The sequence below is a fragment of the Ctenocephalides felis genome, unplaced genomic scaffold, assembly GCF_003426905.1.
Source record: "Ctenocephalides felis isolate EL2017-DRISC unplaced genomic scaffold, ASM342690v1 CF-g0.4_SCAFFOLD_01886, whole genome shotgun sequence".
NCBI classification, from domain to species: Eukaryota; Metazoa; Arthropoda; class Insecta; order Siphonaptera; family Pulicidae; genus Ctenocephalides; species Ctenocephalides felis.
Genome location: NW_020538040.1, coordinates 130,011,120 through 130,029,756, shown reverse-complemented (window position 1 = coordinate 130,029,756; position 18,637 = coordinate 130,011,120). Strand labels below are relative to the sequence as shown.

The 18,637-nt window shown below is 30.7% G+C and overlaps 1 protein-coding gene across 1 annotated transcript in view; it reads left to right on the top strand.

The window, feature by feature from the left end:
• Positions 1–18,637, top strand: part of LOC113375900 (homeobox protein homothorax-like) — a 575,379-nt gene that overhangs the window by 509,485 nt on the left and 47,257 nt on the right. Inside the window, exon 13 of the mRNA XM_026615844.1 lies at positions 15,775–15,833. Coding sequence (XP_026471629.1) covers positions 15,775–15,833 — 59 coding nt within the window. The remainder of the gene's footprint in view (positions 1–15,774; positions 15,834–18,637) is intronic.

The window sequence follows — 18,637 nt, the reverse complement described above, 5'->3', positions numbered from 1 at the left end:
TTTATATTTGAGTATGAAGCATTGAGTTTTGTAAAGTTATAATTTAAAGTCAAGCAGCAGTGATATCTATTTTTTTGTAATATTTATCGAAAATATGTCGAAAGTTTGATATAGAATTTAAATTAGAAACCTTTATAATCTAGTTGATGTTCTTAAATCATGAGTCTATCTTTGTACCGAGTACTCGTTTATTATTAAGCAGTATATAAAATAATACAAATACCCTGCATTCGGGCTCGATAAAAATGTCTAACTCAAATTAAGGAAGTTTCGGGGCTTAAAGGTCATGGATTAAAAAGTCTACCACCATTATCTAAAAAACAAGTAAAGTGTTTTTTAACGACACTATTCTAAAGGAGAGGGCAAAAGATGTGTAACCAGCCATCACCTAATTCGTGTGACGTCACTATCAGGAGATAAATGGACATGTATCAATATTTGTAACAGAAATATTTCTTCTTCGTTATCAGTTTTCTTGTTTAGAGTTAGGTCGTTTGCCTAATATAATTTTTACGAATTGATTGATTTACGAATGTTCACGAAACCTGAAATTAATATAATTGTTTTAAGTCAGATTCAACAGTTTTTTTATATAACTTTTATGAAAGGTTACATGTCATTGGGGTAAAAAGGGCCAGCTGAACATTTACACTGGCAAATGTGTAAACAACAAGTTAAAAAAGCAATTTTACAAGACATAAATAAATGAATATTATTTCTACTCTGCTGATGAATATTTCATAGGAAATACGTGACCAACAGTGTGACCTTCGTGAAAAATGTGCCTATGAAATTTGTATTTTGCATTGTTTAATTAAAGTAGCTATTATTTCATAAAATCCATTGCAAAGTAAAAAGATAAACATTGGATTGGTTTGCCCCTTGACTGTTCTTTATTACCCCGCAAAATGGGGCAAAAGGCACAGATGACAAGTTTTAGAAAATAGTAAAAAAAATCATCATTCTCTATTTAGGAATTAATTGGAACTGAACATAGAAAGTTGTTTGTTTAAATGTTAAATGTTGTCATGTAGTACATTTGGTTTAGGCTGTATAATTACTGAAGGTCAAATTTGACTTTGTGACTCGCCCTACCCTACTCAAAAAGCTTAGTTTAATAGAATTTCCAATTTTATATTTTCACAATTTTTGCAAGTGTTTTCATTATGCCAAAAACAATAATAAAATAATTTGATAAACGCATCGTTCCATTATATCCTTTCCTCGGTACGTCATGCTTCCACAATTAAGCATACATAACATAATATATCTACGGTTCATGGTATAAATTTCGGTAGGTAAATTATAAACGGGCCAATTACATCTTAAAAGCAGGGATACATTAATTTCAGCAGCTGGCGCGCTTAATTGGCGCACGGTCCCTCTCACTCCTGTCTCGGAGCCACTCGCTGCTCCTTTCGTAATAAACCAAAATGGCTGTCTGCATCCGAGGGGGTGTCACTCTCGGAAAGGCTTAGTTTTTCCATCCGAGTTTTCCATTTTCATTAATTTTCATTGATCGTTTGTAGATTTGGTTCTTTGATATTTAATTGTCCGATGAGCACTTAGTTTGTTTTTAGATGTCATCTACATCTTGAATATCATTTGATACTAATAGGTTTAAAAATTATTTTAGCTATAATAATGGGTGCTTTACTCAAACTCGATTCAGGGAAATAGAGTAGAACGGAGCTTAAAGGTGCGTGGGTAAAAAGGTCCACGACCAATATCTCAAAACCATGTAAAGTCTGGATTTTTTTAACTTTACTATTTTACAGTAGAGGGCAAAATATGTGTAATCAGTCATCGCCTTTATTCGGGCGACGTCGCTAGCACGAGATGAACGACTACATTGTCAATATTTTAACGAAAGTATTTTTTTGTATTTAGTTTTTTTGGATTTGAACACTATTGTTTAGTTTACAATATCTGAATATAATTTTTAAGTATAGGATAGTGCAGAGATTAAAGATCCGCTGGAAAAATTTCACCACCGATATCTCAAAAACAAGTATAGTTAAGAATTTTTAACAGTAATTGAAAATAGAGGCAAAAAGATGTATAGCCATCACTTTGATCTTTACGACGTTCCTATAAAGAGAAAAACGAACATGTTCGAAAATCCATAACAATAGTATTTTCTTTTGTTGTTAGTTTTTTTGGTTGTGAGCATTGTTGTTTAGTTTACGAGACCTTAATATAAATATTGAGTACACGTTATTTAATTGTTTTATAAGGTGTATTGTTAATTAGATTTAGTTTTAGTTTATAAGTTTTATAACCTCTATCAGAGCTTACACGTGGGTGGACTAAAAAGGACCAACTGAACATATGACAAATGCAATTTTATAAGAGATAAATTAAATAAATAGTTATTCCAACTCTGCTAAATATTTCTGACTAAATACCACATGAAGGTTATATACAATGTTATCTCTGTAAAATATCTATAGCCTTTATTTCGTATCACTTTAAAATAAAAAATAAGACATTGAACCTGTTTGCCCTTTGGTCGTCCTATTTTACCCTGCCTAAGAAGTGGGGTAAGAAAGGTGACAATTTTTTGAAAAACTGCAAAAAATACATTTCTACAATGATGAATTAGCTGAGAGTTTTACTGAACATAGCCAAATATTTGTTGTGATGTAGTTAGTTTAGTTTTCACAGTATTATTACTAAAATTCTAAATGTATCTTTGTGCCTCGCCCTGACCTATATTGCAATTAGTTATAAATACTGCATGATATCAGATTGTCCAAAACTCAGTTTTCCGAATTTAACTATACTAATATAAATGTTTGTAGATGTGTAGACGTTTAAAATTAAGTGTTTTTATTATAAGGTACATTAACTTATAATCATTTCACCGAATTAATAGAAAACAAGAAAGATATATCAATAAAATTATATTTCGATTTGAAAATTGCATTTCAAAATTACGTCTTTATACCTCGGTGCCCACTTACAGTAATAAAGGGTTTGGCTATATATTATGTATTTTTTGTTGAAACTCAAAAGCTTTTATAGTCATAAATCATTTCAACTATTAAGTACAATTTTACAGGTAATTGTACACCGAATGAGAAAACTGGGAAGTTTTCAGTCATGCAACTTCTATTGTAATGTTAAAGCGACTTTATCTGCTGCAGCCTTCTAGAATCTTAACAGAATAATAGGCTGGAAATTATAATAAAATATTCCGAAATGGCATATTAACAGTTTATAATTATATATGAGTATATATATATATATATATATATATATATGTGTGTGTGTGTATTTATGTATATGTATGTATGTATAGTGTTCGGCGAGGCACAAAGGTTCAATTTGACTTTGAGTACTTATACTGCCTATACCAAATGAACTACATCGCAACACGTAACACGTATCAAACAAGCAACTATAATACTATGTTCAATAGAATTACTTCCTAAAGGTCGCATAAGGTAAACAACGGTATTCACAACCAAAACATCTTTTGGTGGTGAACCATTTTACCCACGAACCTTTCAGTCAAGCTATACCCTGTATCAAATCGCATTTGGTCTCTATGAATTATTTATTATTGATTTTTCCTAATTGTTACTAATGCAGAAAACTAGCTCTCCGAATCAATTTACGATATTTATTATCGAACACCCCGATCGATGTATGAATGACGTTTCATTTTTGATCTCAACAAAGCTTTTGTCGGTCATGTTTCTTTTCGCATAAATGATGTTATTAGCGCGATTTGCGATGCGAAGACAGGAGGCGTAATGTATAGGAGAAAGGGGCTCCGTGAAAATATACTTACTATTATTATTAACGAATACCTTATTCATATCAATCGGTATAAAAGTTATGGATGTATAAAAGTAGTGCATTTTTACAAAAATGCAATATACTTGGAGTTAGTATTACATTTTCATGGTCAAACTCACTTTATGAGTGGATCTAAGGTTTTATTTTGAATTTGTAGATTTTATTTCGAATATACTTATTTCATATTATAAATGAAAAATAAAATTGGTGCAAGGCAGAATTATAATTTAAATAATTATAATTATAACTTATTACAGGGCTATGAAAACCCCGATAATCACCAATGAATCTATTCATATATATAGGCACGACGATTTCTAATGCTACTAATTACCTTACATTGAACAGGTTAAAACGTCATCAAAGTACTTCAATAAACTATTGCTAATAAAAGATTTAAAAATGGCCATGAGATTTAAAAAAATATAAATTTTGAAGCTTGTTTAAGCTTAAGCTTGCAAAGTTTCAGACTGAAGAGATTCTACTTAAAGTTATATACAGTTTGCTGATAACCTTGTAAAACCTAAAGGTTCAATCTGATTATATTAAACTGTAAAAATAGTGACAAATATATTGTTATTTACAATGGAACTACATAATATAATTACATTACAACTACTTAATAAAAGTTGACTTTATTGATATGGGTTTCACCAAGAAACCCTTATGATTGATGTTTACTTATCATGGACAAACAACTTCAATCTGCACCCCCCAAGCTGGAGTATTTTTTTCATATTTGAGCTTATGTGCTTTCTCTTCAATTCAAAATAAATTAATACACATTTATGTAATGGTCCATTTTTCATACACATATTGGAGCTACAAAATTAATTTTGTACTAATTTACCAATAATTTTTTGTAAAATATCAATTTTCAACCACAAGTATAAGTAGTTTAACAGACTAATGTATATATGATTTTTTTTATTATTATTTGAAGCAATCAGACCTTAAGAGTTCTATAAGCTGTTGGGCTGATTTGACTTAATACTAATCGGTTCTACAAATAGCAGCACAACCAGTTGTTCCATCACTGTGTGATGAATTTTTGTTGCAATTTCTGTAATAGGGCGCATATTTATTGATGCAGCGATGCCAGACCAGAGCTACTTTTGCTTGGAAACGTATTGCTATCTATATATCCAAGTGAAGACCATTGACAGTACAGCTTGACAACAAGCTGCTCGGAACGCGGGATTGAACCTGGGACCTCTGATTCAGGTCCGGTGGTTCTAGTCACTTACTTACCTATGAGCGAGCCCACATATGAACTGAATTAGGAATAAACCAGTAAACGTGTTGTACTTGACTAAGGAACCATTAAAATAAATTTTTGCCTAACATTCACTACTAACTTGAAACTGGCATATAGCCCAAGATGATAGTCTAGGTGTCATAGTCTACATGGGGTTATGTGTTTTCATTTTTATTTGCATTTTTGTTTATAAACGTTACAAAGTGTTGCCGAGTTAAAGTAAGACAATACTAAAGATAGTTGTACAAGTATACTAACTGTAAGTAGAACAACGAGCTGAAATGAGTTAACCGAATCAATATAGACCTGCAATCAATTTGTCCTCCTATCAAGGGTGCTTCAACATCGATACTTGCCCAACATCGATAAAGATCTCGAATCCGCACATGGTCGAGCACGTACCCCGTGCAGGATATGTGCCTGCGTATCGATGTGCCTATGTGCCTATGTGCCTATGTGCTTATGTGGTGTTCTGGTGTTCGGCCCGATCTGCGTAGCAACGGCGCATTACGCCGTTACGTGCGTAACCGACAAATTGCGTGTTTAACGGATGCCTGAATTATTATCGGTTGCAGAATTCTGAATTCTGAATTCACAGTTTTCCACGTGTTCTTCTAACAGCAAATCGAAAGCGTATACCCACTCTGTATCGCCTCGGCTCCGCCTATCGACTTCTATTTGCCGGAGATACGAAACTATTACATCGGCGGCGGCGGCGGCGGTGACGGTGGCGGTGGCGGGCATGCAATATCGATACACCAGCCGCGGTAAGAATTCACATGGGATAATCATTACTTAATTCGAAAACCACTTGGGATTATTGTTATGAATATTATAATAATACTTTGCTTATATATTTCATTTTCATCACTAACCGCAATCATCACTAACTACAATTCTGTAAGAACCACTGTTGTTACCTTGTTCTTTTTTATTTATTTTTTGTTGGTCTCTTTCACTTATTGTTAGAGCATTGGCCATATCTTCAATTTTCTTTAAGATTTTTATACTATCTTTTTTATATCATATACTATCTTTATAAATGCTATTTTTTATAACTGACTTTTTCATTCTTTTTTTTCTTCTAACTTTCTTTTTTAACTTCTAATTGTACTCCATCTCAAACCAACATTTTCTACCTGACTTCAATGTGGCAACTCAAATAAAAATTCTATGTCAGTGCCAGGGCTCGAACCGAGTAACCTTGGCGTGTGGGTCAGGCACGCAACTGACTGAGTTATTGCCGCATCACTGTTTTGCGTTTTTGTAGCCCACAGTGCCACCTTAGTATTTTTCTGACAATGTATATTGTTCTCATCGGTATTATACTTAACATCTATATGATTCTGAAAGAGTTGCATTCAATATTTTATCAAAAAACTAGGAGCATGTGGGGAAAGTCAAAATATACCAAAAATTCGTGATTTGTAGATCACGTTTTTGTTTTCTATAGCCAAAATTATTGACTTTAAAGGGCATAATGAATGGCATCTTGTGAATATATATTCAAAACTTAAATTTTGCCTTCGAAATGCCGAAAATCTCATTTTCAAATTCAGAAGCATTTGGGCAAGGTAAATTTAAATGGAATATTAGCACCCAAAGATCAAAATTATATTATTTTGTATACAATAACTTGTTGCTTTGTAAATTTAAGAGTAAAACTGTTAATTTATTTATCTCTTTTAATTAGTTCAATAGGTTAAACTTTTTCGTTTTTTAAAATAAATTGGCGCATACAATAGCTTCAATAAATACAAAATTGATGAAACGAATAATAAATATCACGAGTTTTGCATTTTTAGTAGTTCGTACACGATATATTAAAAAAAATTCAATTAAAAATATTATACCCAGATTCTAATTTAGTTTTTTTTAATCATTGTTAATGATTTTTTTAGTCAAATGAAATAAAACCATTTATGAATTTAATTACCCGTGCTTGTGTTTGTGTGTATTTGGATGTCTGTAAGAAAATCTTTGGAGCATAAACTATGGTAATAAGATTCCGTGTTTCTAACACATTTTTTGTGAAGCGGTGATTTTAGTTTTAAACTTCTTAATAAATCAGGCTTTAAACAGGCACTAGTATAATACAAACCGTATAAAAAATTCATAGGATTCGTTCTAATGAATGATTTTCGTTAAAACACCAAAGTAATTATCGTAGTGAAGTAAAATTTTAATCAGTTTTGAAAACTAATTTTGTACATATTTAATTATCAGTTAGGTTCTTACATATTTAATGAATCCAAAAAAGAATTATAAATCATTTAAAACAAATAATTTTGTGAATAATTCATGAGGTCTGTCGTTACATAAAAATTAAAAATACTATTAAATCTCAATATCGAATTAATATTGAAATATACAAATTAGCAAAGGATATGGAATTAGTAGTGGTGAAGTCGTTAATGTCAATCCATTTGATCGTGATAATGTATTTCTATATTTCTTGAAGGCGTTTGATGTCATGTTCATATTTAGCAAGTCATATTATAGACGGGTAGTTGGGTCGTAAGATTCAAATGTATATAAATTGAGAATTCATTTGAAAGTAAAATTTGATTACGAGTAGTTGATAGTATTTTTTCAAGAATCGATTGCGCACAAAACATATGATTTTTTTTAAATTTTGTGCAATAAGTCAAATAATTGCTAATTAAATTTAATAATATATTATTCAAAGTTTAATGTTTTTATATTAATGGATAACTATTAATTAATAACTACAAATTGAAATCTTCTTGTGACTTTAAAAATTATATATTTTGAATATTTTGTACTAACAATAAGTCCGAAATAATCTTATTTCATCGATCTGGTACAGTTTGTTTTTAAAAACATCAATTGAGTTTAATAATTAGTTAATAAATATTATTAATTAATATGTTTAATTATTTTTATGTTCTGTAACTAATTGTCACTACAATAGTGATACTTTATAATTAAATATATACAAAATAATTTAATAATTAATTAATTAAAGTAAATAATTATTGGATTAGGGTAGAAACAGGAACAAAAGTATAATTTTATGTAATTACACTGTCTTACTAAACTATATGAAATACATCACAGCACATAACACATACCTAAAAAACGACAATTATACTATGTTCAGTTATTTTCTAATAATAGAAATGTGATTTTTTACTATTTTTCTAAAATTTATTATCTATTCCTTTTTATGTCATAGATGGGGTAAAATGAGACAGCCAGGGGGCAAAGAGATCCAATGTCTTATTTTTAATTTTAAAGGGATTTTACGCAATAATAGCTAACATATTCAACCAATGCAAAGCGTAAATTTCAAGGTCACGTTTTTTACAAAGATAACATTGTATATAACCTTAATCTGGTGTTTTGTCAGAAATATTTGTTAGCAGAGTTTAAGCATGGCCGTTAATTTTCTGATAGCGATGTTGCTTGATATAAAGTATGGCTAGTTACACATCTTTACCCTTTACTTTCAAATATTGTTGTTAAAAAAAATTGTAACTTGACTTGTTTTGGATATATTGGTAGCTCTGCTCCACCATATGTGTAAAATCTAAATGTGCTGCTAGTTTTTTTTTATTTAAAAGTATACAAAAGGTTTAGGGTTTAGTATTCAAAAAGTCAAGGATGAAATTTCCGTGTACTTCGATTATATTGCTTAATATCCTACACTACATGCGTACAAAAATCGCTCTAATTATCACCCTCAATGTTAAAATTCGTCTCGCACTTGCCGTACCGTAACAATATTAATATGTTAATAGTGTTCGAATCGCATGTCCATGTGACACATTCATGTAATACTGTGTAACTCTTTGACTGGCACCCCCTCCGAGTCCTGCTCACGACCCCTACTATCATATACATAGTCAGTCATGCATAAGTTGTCACAGGCATCCGAGTGATTAATGCTTTTGGAACAAATTGTCTAGAAAAACATTATCCCGTGAATGAAGCATGGGTCTAGGTACGGAGACCCGGCTCCTCGTATCGCTGCGTAACCATCTGCCCTGCGGCGTCTCCGGGAGACGAACGCCGATGTATTGCGGCTGATGGGACCACTATAGGAGGCCCGATCTGCCTCCGAATGACGGAATACGCATATATACGTTTCGTGCCACAGGTTACTCGAAACCCTTTTCTAATTATTATGAGCAACTTCGAATTTGCACATTTGTGTCACATCTAAAATCAACTGCGAGGCGTCATATCCACATAGTGTTCATTTATAAGCAAGATACAAATAGAATCTTTCAGGCTATTGTTGAGCTTGTTTATAATAAATAACTTAAGAAAAAATATTTTTCAGTACTATATGTAATGGGTGATTCATGACGTAATGATTTTTTTTGTTAATTTTTAACAGCAATCAGAACCTTATGTTCTATGAGCTATTGGGCTGAAACTTCTCCTTACTTCGTATTTTTCAGATGGTAACCCAATGGTTAATCCATTCATATTTGATGATTTTTGTTATTAGAATTAATCTAATAGGGCTGACCTTTTATTGGTGCAGCAATGGCGGGCAAGGGCTATTTTCACTTGGAAACATATTGCTATCTATAATTCCAAGTGAAAATCGTTGTCACTGCTGCCTGACAACAGACTGCTCGAAGTGGGTATCGAACCCGGGATCTCTGATTCAGGTCCCGTTGCTCTTAACCGCTTACCTACGGGCGAGCCCGACGTAATGATTAAGCGCACTGACTTGTATGAACTGGGTCGTGGGTTCTTCACAACCTGATATCATGCAGCAGTGATGTTTATTTTAGATTAAAAATATATTTCTAATTAAAAATACCCCATTACGGACACTGCGGTGTGACTGCACTCACACTGATCTTTCCTAATCGAGTTGGAGTTTAACTCAGCTCACGTACCTGATCTAGGGCAGTACTATCCATTATTATTTATTATATGTAGATGCTGATTGACAGCATTGACAATACAGTGTTCGATTTATGGTTCGATACCCGCTTGAAGCAGCCTGCTGTCAAGCAGTAGTGACATCGGCTTGGAAATTTGCATAGTAATATTTTTTCAAGTAAAAGTAGCCCTTTACCCTCATTGCTGCAATATTCTAATTAGAAAGGCGACTGTGGAGTTGTTTTCTAATAGCTTTCAATATAAAAATAAACTATATCTCAGAATGCCTTTTTCGGTTCTTTTTTTAGAAGCCAAATTCGTGCAGCTACTATGATTATTATAAAATTACTATCCTTTTATTATTAATTATGAATAAGCTTGACAAGAGCCTGAAATAATATCTATTATTATTGATTACGGCTTGCTTATGAATAAATAAATAAAATAAACAAATAAATAAGGACAATGAAATTTGATTCATAAATGAAAGGATTGAAAGTAAAAATTTATAATTAGCAAAAACAGCAGTTAAGCTATAATTTAATTCATAATGTTAAAAAAATTTATAATATTTTTAACTTCCCGTAGGGTAAGTTATTGTAATGTGCCGAAAATCGGAATTGAAAATTTTTACAATTCTCGACGTTTTGAAGGTTTCTGAACATTTTGGCATACTTCAGAAAAAATGGATGTGAGTGTGTGTGTATGTATTGTATGCATACAATTTTTCGCCCACGTTTTCGGGCGTAAGGATCAACCGATTTGAATGGTTCAAAAAACATTCGATTCCTATTGATAAGGAGATGTGCTGATTAGTTTTTGGCAAAGGCAGGTTTAGCAGTTTCGGAGATAAAGAGCAAAGAGTGCAGAAAATAGAAATCGAGTTTTTGAGAGAACGGAACATCCGATTTGAATGATCTAAAAAACATTCAATTAGTAACGATTAGGAGAAGTGGTTATTAGTTTTTCGCAAAGGCTGGCCCAGCCATTTCAAAGATACGGAGCTAAATGTACAAAAAATGGCAGTTTTTAAGAGAACTAAGCTAAAACATTTAATATTTCTCGAACATTTCGTTACCGTACGGAAAGTTCCAGCAATTTGCCTTAAGGCACGATGCCACCACCCCACTAGTTTTTTATAAAATAACTTTTTATCGACACAAAATCAATGAAATAATAATTGTTTGGCAAACTCTATAATATGATATAGAGCAAAGTTCTTTAAAGGATTCCACTAAGGTATCACGTAATTGTTTGTTAATTAGTTGATTATTTAAAACTTTTATTGCTGAAATTATATCTTATATAATTATTTCATAAATTATTATGAAATTATATGGATACACCTCCATCATAGAATTATATTTTTACATAATATATTTTTTTGAGTCTACTGTCTTCAAATATGTTCATGAATTCTGCATTTCTGCATCTATTTTTTTATCAAATTTTCCATGACAACATTATATATCACACAATTTACGTTCGTAAATAATAATTAATATTAAAAATTACAAAACCGATTCTGTGACATTTCCATCGCATTCTAAGCAACTCTGTACTTTAATTGATCCAATAATGTTTGTTGTAGGGTAGTAAAAAAAATTATATCATGGTGAAAGATTGTTAATAAATTTATTTAGCTTGATTGATTTGGCAATTTAGAGTAAAAATCTATAAGAGGTATACAAATTATTTGTATAAATGCACTACTAAGAACTTCTTTCTCCGCTTTCTACGAATATTGTACATACCTATGCAATTTGTGCATTCGAAAAATTTTAATTTAATATTTAATTATTTTTGCAGATCAAGGTCTTACGTATAGAGATTTAAAAATTCTGATAATAAAATTTCGTTTTGGTAGACATATAAAGAATGAGTAAAAAAACACAATATAAGAGTACAGGAGGGTCTTTAGAATACATTTTGCTGCTAAAGTAATTGAAATAAACATAGCTGCAGATGTTACCAGGTCTAGTGTATAATACACTTACAAAAAATCGACCTTTTAATTCGATGTAAACAAAACGCTAAAAAGAGCCTAGCAATTGATCAACCCAAAACGTGCATAAAATTTTCACAAATCTCTGCATCCTCAGTACACATGTTCTCGATCAACCTTTTCCCTATATCGATGTTTGCATAATATCGATGTTCTCCTGATACCACTAGCCCCAAGTGGAGTTTTGGCGTTAATTCGCGCTACGGGTAACAGATGCTATTTACCTCCGACGTAGCAATATTAGACCCACCCCGGGGTCATGACGTCTCTAGTTGTACCGCGCCCCGGGTCGCAGGTCGGATGGATGAATCTTAGAAAAATCATAAGGGGCGAGGGTGACACATATTACGAAATTCAAGATTAGACACTCATTTCACCCTACTCTCTCCTGCCATGTGGCGGAGGATAAATCCTGGATTTCGGTTCCTTGTCCGAGGCATGTGATAGAAGGAAAATTATGTTGTAACAAGTAGGAAAAAAACAATAAAATATTCTATACTATTAAATACACCATATTGTTGTGTTAAAGACGATTTTCAATTGTTTATAATTTTATTTATAAGTTAAATGTTGCAGTTTCTCAATGATTTCTATCATTAATTTTTAAATTTACGACAATAATTTATTAATCTACTTAAACTGGATTTTCATTAGCAATATAAATATATAATTAATATCAATAAATTTAATATAATATTAATATTGATGTTAATATAACAATAATGAAATATTAATCATACAAATTTATATTAAAATTTATTTTTCATGCAAAAATATAAATTAGAGGTGTATGGCATCATGCCTTGAGACAAATTGCTGGAAATTCCCGCACCGTTATGAAATATTCGAAGAATATCGAAGAAGTTTTCAAACTTAGAATTATTTATCTGAAGTATGTAGGGGAGATTTAGAACTTTAGCTAGAATTAAAATCAAAATCCGAATTATTTTAGATATTCAAATTAAAAAAAAATGGAAATGATTTTCTTTTTTTTAAATTTTGAAATCAAAATGAATTTTTTCCTTAAAACGTATCTCCGAAACGGCTGGACCAACATTTACCAAAATCTAATCAGCACGTCTTTTCTCAAAAACATTTTTTTTTAATTATTGTCAACGTCTTGGAACTATATTAGAAAAAATATTCAGAACGTATATTAATGATTTTAATTAGAGGAAACAAACGAAACTAATGTAGTGAAAATATAAATGAATTAGTATTTTATTATAACGGAATATAATAACATAATTTTATGGGTGTGTGTATTATCAAATTTTAATTAAATTAATTTAAACGGAAATTAGAACGTTCATAAATATGTTATCAAATTAATAAAAATGTCGCATTTAGTTGGATCTACTAAAATTCTAATAATAATAATTAATAATATATTATATCAGTATACGTAGCAGAATGACTTTATATATTTGGTATAAATAAAATTAATTAACCAAAATTCGAATTATAATAAAAAAATATATATTATCAGTATACGTTACAGAAATATTTTATATATTTTGTAATAATAAAAAACTGATGATAACTACGTAGAATAAAATGTTTAAATATATTATTATTATTATATAACTATTTTTAGACAAGCTTACACTCTTACTTAAAAATTTTAAAATTAGACAGTAAAAACAAAATAAAATAATTGTGCACTTCTGATATCAAAGGCGTTACAGACAGTTACCAAGTCGTGTAAAGTCAAAAAAAATTCAAGTATTTGTGAGTAATTTTTTGCAAGTGCTTTTGACCAAAAATTTGTGATATGGTTTTATAGATAAATATTGCATAAAAACCTGACGATGGAACGTATCTAGTTCCGAAACGTCGTAATTAAACATCTCATTAAAAACTTATTGTTCTTTATTTATTGGATTAATTGTTCGGAGAGAAACATATATAATTACGTTGAATCATATGTTTGTATGTCTATCCTACGAAAATTTTATGCAGTATGAAGTGCAAATATCATAGTCATCAAGTACCAGTACCCTATATCTAAGGTATTTAAAGATCGTAATAAAAGTGAATCAATATTAATCTCAGGATCTATCCAATCCGAAATATATCGCCAAAATCTCATGTCCGAATTAATCTGCTCCTTTACCGTGGGTCACGTGTTATTTGTGGAAATCGTCGACGATACTTTCGCATTATCCTCGTTTCCATTTTTATTTGGCACGTACCTAATTCTCATCTTCATAAATTCTGTCGGCTTGACAGGAATCGAAGCGTCAGGTATTGCCTGCTGCTGCTGCTGCAGCATGTAGCATTGTCGGCGAGCAGCAACAAATCATACTTTGACCAAACATAACTGTTCGGGGAGAGAATGGAGCGCCGCGATACGCATAGAAATGTCTCTAAAGCAGCTTGTGTTATGGAATCATATCAGAAATCATATTTATAGTATCACAATAGCTTATTTGTATTTCCTTCATTCGGTATGGTCAAACGACAGGGCCGAACTGGGAAGACGCGATCGTGAATTGCAGACTAACATACTTTTGGTTGTTGTAAAATTATATATATATATATATATATATATTTAATTTAATTTTTTATTTAATTATAAGATTTTATTTAAAGAATTTAAAAAATATACACAGCATAAGATACCTAATATTTAAAAAGTTGTCTAACACACTACGAGCTGTGACAATTAATGAAAGGATTTATTATCAAAATATATTGTAATTTGTTGTTAAAAGTTTTCTTTCTATCTAGCTAAAAGCTAATAAATGCGATTTAAAATTGATATGTTTCAAATTTATAATATCAGTAATTAAATAAACTAAAACTTTAATAAATTTTTATAATTTAACCACTTTTCGAAGGCCTATAATATTTTGGGATTGTTGGTTTAGCTTAAGAACATGACTTTTATCGCCATTGTAAGTTTCATTAAAAACGCAGACAAAAAATAATTTGTAAAATTTAATTACTAATAACTAATCAGCACGATTCCCAAATGATATCTTTTGTCTAATTCTGAATTTTCAAATTCGGTTCAGATTTTTTATACGAAAACGCGAACGAAAAATATTACACATTTCTTCTTATTTTAAAGAAACGGTTTGACCGATCGTCTCGAAAAACAAACCGAATGGCTTTTAAATTTTTGAAATCGATTTTGCTGGTTTTGAAAAAACATCGATGAAAGGTAAAAAATCGGCCCACACATATACTTTTTCTAAAAATGGTCTCAAACGGTTTAGAATAGCTTGAAACATAGAGAAAACATGTAACTATAATAAGCCGTTTTTTTTTCATTTCAAACATTTCAGTTGAAAAAAGTTAAAAATTTAATAAATATAGAAAATCGTATTCTTATGCCTGAAAAAAGAATTTTAATTTGTACGCAATCTTTAATATATAAATTGTACAAATTAGTTAATAAATTATTTTTCTCAAATTTGATGTTATTTATATGTCTTCTGTTAATTATATAACAATAGTACAGAAAGTTATAAAAAATCATATTTCAAGTATAATTTCATAAAATCTCTTCAAGTATAAGTAAAATTACATATCACTACTGCACGATGTAAACTTGTCCAGATTGCAGAGCCGAACCAAGTACTTGGAGGTCACTAAAAAGCTTTTATGCTCAATAGATAACCTACTAGTTTATATAATTAATAAAAAAATTATTTCGAAGTTATACGTTGGTGCTTCTAATTAGCACTAACTTTTTCTCATAATTTATTCAATTCGAAATATATCGTCAAAATCTCATGTTTGAATTAATCTGTAACAAATCAAATTATTTTTATTAAAAACCAATATATTTAATATATTTGTATATACTAATTTAGTTTTTTATTTGCAGGTTTATTAACGCTAGACGCAGGATCGTTCAGCCCATGATCGACCAATCAAATCGAGCAGGTAATTTTTAGAATTCTAAAATTCAAAGCATGCTTTAAAATTTAAGAACTATTAGAAAATTACATATTTGTATTTAAATTAAGAGGATTCTTAATTTATGGTTTGAAAATTTTTCAATTTTACTCACAGAGTGCATGTGCTTGGTTTAAAGAAAACATTAACATTATTAGAAGGAAAATTTGATTGGGAGTACAGGACGGAAAAATCATATAGTTTCGAGGATTTTAACCGAATATTTTACTATGTTGCATAACAAACTAATGTTATGGCAAGGCTATGTTATGAAGAACTGTCCATACTAATTTGTTTAAAACATTGTCAAAAACCATGTGGTTGCTGTACAGTCAGGCGCTTTTCTCAGGTTGTCACTTAATCTAGAAACCGCACAAATGTCAAAAAACGATCTTAGATAACAGGATCTTTTTGACCCAGCTTCATAACGCACGAGTGACGTTGCAGTTAATGTGTAAACCGTATGAATGCACAGCAAATAAATGACATTTTGACAATATTCAGTATAAATTAGTAGCATAATGTATCGAAGTTGGAGCGTAACATGGCCTTGCCATAACATTGGTCTGTTGTGCGGCAGAATCGTCTGCTATATAAATAAGTGTGTGATCAGGATGTGTATCATTTTTCACTAAGGTCAAATTTGTCTTGTGTTTATTGTTTGCTACATTATCCATCTGCAATTCCTCAAAAGGTACAAACATTTGAGAGACCAGTAATGTAGCTTTTTACAGTGACGATAGTACAAATAAAAAAGGAAAAGATAAAGTGGATTTTTACTTATTGAAATGGTTAGGTTCAGTCAGATTGTTTACACTTCTCACTATGCCAAAGCACCTCATTTCTGATAGATTTGCAACCTCAATGGCGAAGCTTTGTTGAAGATAAATAGTTGAAAACTAATCGTTTCATTTTACCAGTACAATATCCGTCCAGGGCCCACCATCCGGGAGCTATTAAAACAATTGGCGAAAACGAGTGTCGAAATTATAATCATTTCCACGCTCTCTATTTGCATATCATAAAATTCGCGTATGCTCCGGCCCCACTTTGGGGGACACGAATAAATATCAATAAAAACAAACACTGATATATCAGCCGTCAATACCGGCACCGCGGAAATGGAACAAATTATATATGGAAAGACAGACAGGCATGATACAGAACGCAAATAATGCATAAATATTGGATACGCGCATTTACCCATCTGGGCATATTTTGCAAATGAAAAGTCCCGTAATGGCTTTTGAATATATTCATACTGGCGTATAATTGGCAATGCGAATTACTGATGTATTGCGATTTCCTGAAAAAATGGCTATCAGAATTTTCACCTCGAGGAAAATTATTTTTTTCGCGAATTTTTAGGTTACAATGTGCCAAAGCCCCAATTCTGTAGCCAATAAATAATTACATAATATATTACACAATCTTACACAATATTTGATTGTTCTAGAAATCCATATCGTTTTTAGTCATTTTTGGACGTATTTATCAATGTAGACACAATTAGGCATATCTAGTCGTATCGTCACTTGTAAGGATTTTTAGATACGTTTTTGCATTTTTAGATGTTTTTACGTTACTCTGGTCGTTTTAGACATTTTTACTGATCTTACAATTCGATCATTTTAGTATTTCTTATTTTATTTTGGACGTTTTTAGACTCTTTTGGACGTATTTATACTAATGCAGACACTATTATGCTTATCTAGACATTCTAAAATATTTTTAAATTTTTAAACGGTTTTAAATATTCTTACACTTTTAGACTTTTTAGACCTTTTTCGACTTTTAGACTTATTTACAGGTTTTCAGACTTCTACAACTGATTAGAGTTTTACTGCTTTCCTGACTTCTTGAATTTTTAGACGTTTTTAGATTTAATAATTTTACAAATTTTGTGTTAGAATGTAAGAAAGTTTCAGTTACCCTCTAAAATGAAGTATTATATTTTATATCCGATGTTTTTTTAATGTAAAACAGTTCCAATATAAGATTCATTTCACAAATACTTACTAATGAAATTATTTTCTTTTATCTTTTTACTACTGATATTATAAAAGCGGTGAAGCGCATTATGAAAATTTACTTCCTACCCAAAAACATTGCAACTATGTTTCATTTTAATGAAAAAAATTAAAATAGTGATTTACAAATGTCAAATATTTGCACACGGTAGTTTATATCCATCAACTAACAGTACATATTCGAGTAAGCAAATATTGAATTATTTTTATTCATGAGTCGCGCTGATGCAGCAAATCATAATTCAAATTTTGTAATTATTTGATTTATTTTAATGGATTTTATCATGGCAGCGTGTGTATAAGCCCTTGCTGCAATTATCCCTTATTTACATTTATTTACGAATAGAAATATTTATAACTGTTCATCGAAATTCACAAAACGCCGATCGGGATTTATAACGCGCGAATTAAAATATTTTAAAAACTAAGGACTCGCATAATTGCAGATGAATTATGGGTATAATTTTATATAAAAATATTCTGATAGCAGTCTGGTGAAATACATTGTGCACAATATGAAAAATTGCAAAATGCAATAAAATAATAAAATTGCAATTTAATATTATACCATAATAAATTATGTTTAAAAGGCAAAGTTGGTTTCCTTTGTTTAGTGGTTAGAGCAATTATATTTTAATAGAAAGTCCCAGACTCGATACAGGGATCTGTTGGGCAGCCTGATGGCCGCACAGTAAGATAGCAGTTAAATGCATCATATTTCAAAATTGTAATAATATAATTCGTCACAAAGAGATAAGAAAA